At 33.2% G+C, this 9,183-nt stretch overlaps 1 protein-coding gene across 1 annotated transcript; it reads left to right on the forward strand.

The window, feature by feature from the left end:
• Positions 1-1,270: 1,270 nt before the first annotated feature.
• Positions 1,271-8,471, forward strand: LOC128206720 (uncharacterized). The gene is made up of 2 exons (XM_052909364.1): positions 1,271-1,435; positions 6,082-8,471. The coding sequence occupies exon 2, from the start codon at positions 6,199-6,201 to the stop codon at positions 7,990-7,992; it is 1,794 nt and encodes a 597-aa protein (XP_052765324.1). The 5' UTR covers positions 1,271-1,435; positions 6,082-6,198; the 3' UTR covers positions 7,993-8,471.
• Positions 8,472-9,183: the final 712 nt, after the last annotated feature.

A 9,183-nucleotide genomic window follows, 5' to 3' on the forward strand; every position in this document is an offset into this window, starting at 1 on the left:
CTATGAAATTTAACGGATATATATTACCGAAAATATACGTATGTATATATATATATATATTGTGCCTCTAAACAGGCCCATCGTGATATATTCTGGATCTGGGCATGTTCTTGAAGTTTCCATTATATTATATTTCTATAACTACGCTTTTAAAATTTAATTTGTATTTTAATTTATTTTTTGAAAATCATCCTGTTCTCAAACTAGTAATCATTAATGACAAACGGAAGAGAGACTGAGAAAAAACAATTGACTAACTTCACAATTTTGTAAATCTAAATTTCTAAATTGCAATTGTATGTCTAAATATTTTCGTTTTTATGCTATTTGTTTCATTAACGACTTACATGGATATTTGGTTTGTGTAATTGTGAGTCTGAATAAACCAACGTAAGCCAAAATATTTCAATTTATAATTGAGTAATTAATTATTTTCGACAAAATGAAACGGAAACTCACATATTTCGTGTGAATCTTTAACAATATACCAACCAACGTTAGCCTCGTTTTTATAGCACCAGTGTAGTATAACAGAAGGTCAAAGATGAACCTTTATATAATACAATACAATGGTACATTACACACAGCACAACATACAGGAACAGCACAATAATTGCATTACAGATTTAAGCGATATCTTCGTGGCGACAACAGGCTTGCGCCAAAATAACGACGCACTGCTTCATTATCTTTTCATAATCCTGATCATTTACAATGATCGGTTCCTTTTTAAGAAATGTTCTGCATGTTATGTTTTATTGGCTACATAGACTTTATGCATAGAGCGCCCAGGATACTAGAGTGTGTTTCCAATAAACAAAGGTATTTCTCTGTCAAATCCTCGATGACGAAATGAACGCGTTGATGCACTTTCCTTCGATAAACTGTACATATGATTGTAATATGTTATAATATTAGAATATATATAAAACCTTACCTCAAACAAAAACCTTTTAATCATATTCTGAGTTCTTTATAATCGTCAAAATATTGCGGCCGAAGCATTCGGTTATAGTTCTGTATGGTGAATGAGTGCACCGAAATATTCCTCGACGTTTGGTACCCGACGGTAGTTCGCGTATGAGAAACCCAAACTGCACTACCTAACGCATTTAATTCAGTTCATTATATTTGCAGTACGGGAACAAAGCGTCAACTTTGCCTTAGTAAGAACAACAGACCCTATTGGCCAATTGTGGGGGCGGTCGATAAAACGGATAGCTCTGCTGCCTAGTAGTACGTTGCTTCTAAGTAGTGTGAAGGGGAATATCGGGAGTGCTAGATGGTTTCGGAGCTACGTCACTTTTAACAGTTTTGTAAGCAAATATCATTTGCATCACAATTGAACTAGTTATATATTGGGATTATATAATTTGTTTAACATTTACAAAATCTTCTAGAACTGTAGAAGGATTTAGTGTACCATAGTGTCAAAGTAAGTGGTTTTGATTGTCTAAAATATAATTGTTTTTTACCAAGGACAGAGTATTATTATCCGTAATGCGACGCTTACCGATTTTTAGAATCACATTTCACATGTTGTTTGTTATAAAACAAATAACACAGGTATAACACAGGTAAAACTACCACCTTTCAGTCTTATATAAATATCTGTGTTGGATTGCATGACCCCTTATAGGTGTCGACAACTGTTGTATGTGATGTTCGAACGTTCAGATCCCTATTATGACATGGCTTTTGGTGTGTTCTGTATTTTGTTCTTTTCAGTTTAAATTAAATAAACGTTTATATCAAAATATAATGCTGCTTCTTCACCTGAATCAATTTCATAATGATCAAATAATTTGCTTTGAACGTGTTAACTAGGGCCGTTTTAACGCAAAACGTATAAATATTTATATGAAAGGATAGATTAGCGTCATGCAACTGGCTTTTAACCACATTTATATGTTTCAAATATATATTTTCTTCAATAAAAGTATTAATACTGTTTCTATAAACACAACCGATAACACTTCTGATGAATGGCTGAAAAAGAACAAAATAGATACTACAAAACAACAACACTATGTTAAGCTGATATCTTGATACAAAATACCATTTGCACTAGTTTTTAAATGTGGCGGGAAAATGTCAAAAGGCTTAATATTTAAACGTTTACTTTTTATCATATTGTCATTGAAAAGCATTTAATCTCTATATTTTACTATTTGTGTGGACAATTTCAATTTAAAAAACCCCTACATTGTAACATTACATTCAGTAAAATATTTTTATAAATCATGTCCAAACCATGTGCTCTAACTTGTGTGTAGTATTATCCTGGAAGATACCTGAGGTACTACGCCAAATCGTAGACAACTCTAGATGAAGTCGGTGTTAAAAAGTCGGATATAATATAGATAAAGCAGAGAACTTACTCAACCTGTTTGGTTTTAGCCTCTAGTACATGGGCTAATTAATCAAATATTATCAAGAACATTTCTGTATTTCTAGGATTAAAGGCGTACTAGCAAACTTATTTTTAATGGTTAGATTTATATTTCTTAACCTTTCCAATGGTCATATTACTTTTACAAACGATTTTCTATAAAATAAAGTTTGAATTTGAAAAATGATGATTCAATATAACTTTATCCTACACGCCAAAAGCGAAGAGGATCGATTTGGTTTTGCCTTACTAGGTTCTGTAGTACCGAAAATGATGGTTCGATATAACTTGATCCTAGTAGCCAGAAGCAAAAAAGAAGATCGAGGACCTTACTAGGTTCTGTAGTTAAGAAAAGGTACGGTGCCTTAGAGGTGAAATCCTTAACGTTTTATTTCGTGTCCACGACATAACTTAGCCAAAGCCAGATACAAAGTCGAGGGAACGAGATACTAAGTCGTGGCAAAAATATACTTAGTCGTTTGGACGAGAAAAAGATAGCACACGTGTCTTCATTTGTCATCGTAAAACAAGGCGTTTGAGCTTATTACAACTTTTATGAGTATGTGTATAAACACACGAGTGTCTGATTTTATCTCAATTACATATACAGTTTATCATTAGGACAATATAATCGGTTTAAGTGATATTAATCAAACGGTTTCAACATGTTCTTGATATTAAATTTTGAAAGCTAAATAAAACTTTCACCTAGAAAATTCATAAATATATAACGTTTATCATTAGGAAATTATTATCGGTTTAAGTGTTATCAATCAAACGGTTTAAACATGTTGTTGATATTCAATTGTGTAAGCCTAATAAAACCTTCACTTAAAGAATTCATAAAGGCTCGTTATGTGGATAATTATGTATTTTAAGAAAACAGCGATTAAGCATACGTTCTGCAGCAAAAAGTAATTAACACCTGAGAAACTCTCAACAACAATAGTATGTTAGTTTTGTCTGAAAATAACTTACAGGTGTATGTTTTTGTATAACAAATTGTTGTGGTTGTTTAAATATAAAAGTACACAAGAAACCTTCATGAATGAATATGTAAATGAATATTAACGGTTGCTTTCTGCCTTAGTGTTTTAGCATCAATGAAGCAGTCGTATTCTTATGACATTCGCCATGTGGCTATAAACGTAAATATGAAATGCGTAGCATAGTGCCTAACTGTTTCGAATAAAGATTAGGCAAGCGAATTCAAGTGACAGCAGAAGATAAAATGTTAACGTACAATAAAAACTGGTCACGAAATGAAAACACCGAAAAGAAAAATATTGAATATCATATTTTAGTTTTAATTCATCAAAAGGCGTATGCTTTGTAGTTCGTTTTATTAAAGCAACATCTGGTTTCATAATGTTTATTTTAAGGGCCTTAATCGACACAAAGTGAGTGTGGAAGGCTTGTTTTGAATATTTTTTTTTGACTTGAATCCATCTTGCATTTTCAAATCGAAGTCAACAGCGAAATCATCGTTTTCAATACTAACTACATAATCAAATTGTATTAATCTAAAAATAAAGTGTAATAGTGATCGATAAACACGCTGATTAAGAGTATTTCGTTTTTCTTTAGCGTTGACATCGAGACATAGTCGAGGGACGATAGGAGACTCTCAAGCCAATCGTCGAGTAATGGCGTTGCTCCGTCATTAATAATGTATATAAGATGACATTCACATCTCTAACTAAGAAAGCCCTGACATCAAAGGTCTCTGACTAGCCAAATACGTTTGTAAAATAGAAGAAGGCCAGCATAAGGCCAAGTTAGTGTTAAAATATTCAAACATGATATCAGTTATATGCCCTCAGCCAGGGGCTTAACAATGAAGTATTCAAAAGTGCAATACATTATCACTGCATCAGTAAATAATTCATGTTTAATGCAATGGTCAGTCGCTGCACTAAATGTATTAATTATATAGAGAATAATAATTTACGTATGGATAAAAAAATATCGTAACCGTAGGATAAGATGAAACAATAAGAATTATACTGAGGTGATAATTTAAAAAAAGAACATATCATAATAATGAAAAATAGTTTATCGGTTTAGGTAAAAAAGAATATCTTTGAAAGGTTTATAACTTATCATGCATATTCAGTAACAAAACTTGCGTTACAACACTCAACAAGTGCATGACATATACTCCTGGACAATTATATTCTTAGCAAAGGTGTAAAGAAACCACTTGATGGCATTTACTTACTTATACGAGTTCATACGTCTTGAATAAGTGTGAGTGATAATTCTTTAGCCATACATAAAGGTTAATCTACATTTTAATAATCAGCTGCAATGGCAATTAGAAACATACTGAATGTGATATCAACCTTTACTTATATACATAGTTTGAGAGGATGGTGCGCTTCCTCGTCGGGAATGTACTTACAAATCATTACTGCTGGCGTTAAGTGCTGTCAGGAGCTCATGTACTACGCATTATGACCCACCAAGAAGGAATACATTCATTATCTGGTCGTTCGAGATCATTAGTTTAAGCTTTTGTTAACAAATCAGTATTAGACGCACGGATAATGTTTAACAAAGCTCATACATGTCGCGTCAACAAAATACATACTTATAACATTTAAAGGCAATGTATGTTTTACCTTACGTAAAAAATTAACTCTCAATAATGTCTAGACAAAGAAGAAGATTTAACAATTTTTGATGTTAACATTTAGTATGTTTTTCATTGATTTCAAGACATTAACGTATATACAACTTAGAGTTTAATATTTCTTAATTGTAGGATAAGTTAAGTATTCGACCCTGTGACCGGTTTAACTTCCTAGCGGTAATTTAATAATCATGAAGAAAGACAAACAACTAAATAATGATGGTATAGCATCAATTAATGTAATTCTATTGTGAAGAATTTTACTATTGTATTATACTGCACTGTGTTTTTGTTTTTCAATGTTTCGCTTTTGGTGTTGTATCATTTTACAAAATCAGCGTAGGTTGGGTGCCTTTGGTTTTTTGTCACATGAGTTATTTTCCTATTGCATTCAGTTTATTCCAACACAGTCCCTAGGCGTGGGTTTTCCCTTCATATGAGTTGTTAACTTCGTTTTTGATGTATTTAACTCGCTTAAACAAATGTCTGTACATAAGAAGGGAATGTAGGAATAGTTCACATAATCCGGCCAATAACGATACTGTAGAAAACATTTAATATAAAAGTTAAAAAAAAATACACATACTCGCGGAAGGAAGTAGAATGCGCGATAAGAAACTTCTCTACTACTCCCGCACAAACACATGGATATATAGACATATACGCGTCACATAGGTCCCTATCTTACTAAAACGTTTAAAAGAACAAGCGTCCCATTCAAACAATGGTGTACATTGTTTCAACTGTGCTGGAATCTCACGATCCTATGCGCGCAAATTTTTCATGATACCCACTTTGAAGTACTATGTATCCGAAAAATGTCGAGTTCCGAGTTCTTGCGAACACAAAAAATGGTATTCACAAATAACAATAGATTATATACGCGCAAAAATTGGTACCGTGAAAGTTTGTTTCATTTTTACTTATTTATTCGAATAACACATAGTTGAGCTTAATTCTAAGTGGATTTCTTCTCAGACATCAGATTATTAACCAGTCTATGGTGTTATAAGTTTCTGTAAATCAACTTAATCAATCATGTTCTCCATTTCAGATGAAATATTGATGCACCAGGGACGTTTTTTCTCAGTACTTATATGAGCATTGGGGATAGCCATGGGGCGCACCATGTTACTTGGGATGTCATAACTTTTCTGCCTGCCGAGGAAATATGAGTATGGAACTGAAGTACTGGACACAATTTAATAAAACCGACAAAGAGCACATACATTTACTCCATAATTACAATGATACTCCACCGGACATGCTGTCATCTTATATCGGCAATACGGATAACATTGATCATCAAACGGATATTCTCCAGAAGATTAACGACCAAGAAGTGAAGGCCCTCTATCCACTCATATTTTTCTACGCAATTATCCTGATGATTGGTGTAATTGGCAACGCTGTGGTGCTCTTAGTATATACGTACCAGTATAAGAGGTCACCAGCGAGGATGTTCATCTTGTTTTTGGCATCAATAGACTTTTCGATCTGCTTATTCGGATTACCATATCATATGATTGACCTTACTCACCCATACACATTTACCAATGCCATCAGTTGCAAAATACTTACATTTATAATATCATTATTTTTTCATATGTCTATTTTTGGATTAATAGTTATAGCAGTTGATAGATATTTAAAAATATGTAGACCATTAAGCTCCTTTCAAATGTCATATTTTGGGAAAAGAAGGGCATGTGCTTTGGCAAGCATCGCTGCCGTGATGTTTGCATGGCCTAACATTGTTCTCTACGGACCAAGCGAAATGGAAACATTTTACCAAAACGTATCGGGACATGCGTGTTTCTTTACAACTGAATACACGGAAACCATTTATCCATTATTTTTCACCATGGTAACTCTAACACTATGCCTTACATCAACGGCCTTCTTGATTGTATCATACTCTCTTATTTGTCATCAGATAATAACAAGGTATAGGGGACCATCTCGTTTTGGAAAATATGTTTACGACGAGGGTTCTTGTACTGATGAAGTCACCATGAAAAACTTCACGGTCCCTATTGAAATGAAGTATTCACCTGTTCCATCCAAAGAATGCTTAAATCCGTCAGAGAAAAACATCAGGGACGATTCTAGGAGGTCTAGTGATACTTCAAAAGAACGGCGTGAAAATGCGTCTCGAAATCGGGAGCTGTTCCCTTACTCCAACTCAAATGGCTCTCTGATAGTTGCCAATGAAACACATTATAGTGGTAGTAAAATATTCACAGTTGGTCAGGCGTATGATCGAAATAAAACTAGTGTAGAAAAGGTCAAATCTAGTTCCGAATCTCCTGAAAGCGGTCGAAGACTTTTGTTGGCCCTAAGAGAGACAACTTTAGGAAAGCAGATGACAACAAGTGGTTGTAAATGTGATATAAATGGAAGGAGTGATGAACCAGAAACAGAACATTTACTATACATCCCTCATAAAGAATCACTGGGTTCACCAACGAGAAGGTGCTCAGAACAAATGAATATATTACCAAAGAAAGAAGTGAAATGGAAAAGAAGTCAGTCGTTGGTGCTTCCCAACAGAAATATGTATTTGAATAACTGTTCTGATGACAATGGATTACGAATTAATCAGTCAAGCTGTGTTAGTATTCCTAGCTCTTCGAGATCATCCGTAAAGATGAATAAACAAAACATGATGTCTAAACAACATTTCAAAATAACCAAAATAATGTTGACAGTTTCTTCAGTATTCATATTGAGTCATGCCCCAGCATTTGTTATTACAATTCTCAGCACTGTAGATACTAGCTTTTGGGACGACTTGACTGAAAGTGAAACTATATTCTGTGAGTTTCTCTTGCGGTTTTATTTAGTAAACAATATTTGCAATCCATTTATCTATGGGTTTTGGGACAAACGCTTTAAGAAGGAAGTAAGGTTTACGTTTATAAAACTGAAATTTAAGTTGAAGACTTTTTTCCAATGTCTTTGAATTGAAACATGTGCATAAACAGTGAATGGATTACACAAGGGCTAAGCTACTGTATGTTTGTTTGGTCTGTATCCCTGAGCTGTAGATGTTATGATTGTGGAAAGATATGCGGCTTAACAAGTATGTAGATAAAATTGCGTATAGAAACTTTTGACACCAAAGATACTTTTCACCTTTTAAGATGTTGACAAAGACAACCAAATTAGTATAGAATAAGAACATGGACATAATTTTGCTTTGCCAGTCAATAATAAATATACATTCCAAATATTTGGACAACTAATATCTTAATGTACAATGATCTGGGTCAACCTTGACCTTATGACTATAAACAGGGTGATTGTTTATTGGTCGGTAACTGGGTTTGTCCCTGTATTTTTTCATTGTATTATCTAAATGTTTGCACTTGCATCGATGAGAGTTATTATTTGACTTTTACTCCGAATATGGTATATAAACAATCCAGTGTAATAAATCAATATTACAGAGCCGAAATTGCGTATGTATGAATTGCTTTAGAAAGCATTGGTCTTATTTTAGTGAAGGCGGAGATGAACAGAAGAAGAAGATTTTATTAATTATAAACTTACAGGTCATCAGTTACATATAATATAAACATGTACAGTATATAAACATTTCCGATAGAACAACTTTCAAAATCAATCATAATGTATAAACAAAGTAAATTTATATCACATTTGCTGAAAATACTGAAAAATAGTTAGTGGAGAAAAGTGTCTAATGTGTAAACTGACGCAATTCAAAGCCCTTATAGACAAAACAACATAGTTTTCTAATAGTAGTTACATTTTCGCTCGAAATCAGTTCGATGAATTTAGGAATATTTGGATTGCGCCAATAATATCGCTTAATGTATAAGATTCTTAATTCATGGTATAAGCGAAAATGGAATTCATCTTCAAGTGTATTACAAAGTTGGCATTTTCGTTCATTTCTTGGAATGATTTGGGGCTTGTGTCATCTGCCCATATCTATTTCTAATATGTGCGATGCTACTCTTAACATAATCAGTAATTTAAAATGTAGCCATAAGTTCGAGAAAAATGTAGTATAGTATAAACATTGACACTTAGTTATACGTTCCACTTTCTGGTTACGTTATAAGATTATGTTTATTAGTTCTCAACGTGATTTGTATAAGTGTTCAAGAAACAATCCTTCTTGTTATAC

The sequence above is a fragment of the Mya arenaria genome, chromosome 10 (assembly GCF_026914265.1).
Source record: "Mya arenaria isolate MELC-2E11 chromosome 10, ASM2691426v1".
In the NCBI taxonomy this organism is placed as follows: Eukaryota; Metazoa; Mollusca; class Bivalvia; order Myida; family Myidae; genus Mya; species Mya arenaria.

Coding starts and splice junctions, on each gene's coding strand:
- LOC128206720 (XM_052909364.1), top strand. CDS start 6,199: ATGAGTATGGAACTGAAGTACTGGACACAATTTAATAAAACCGACAAA.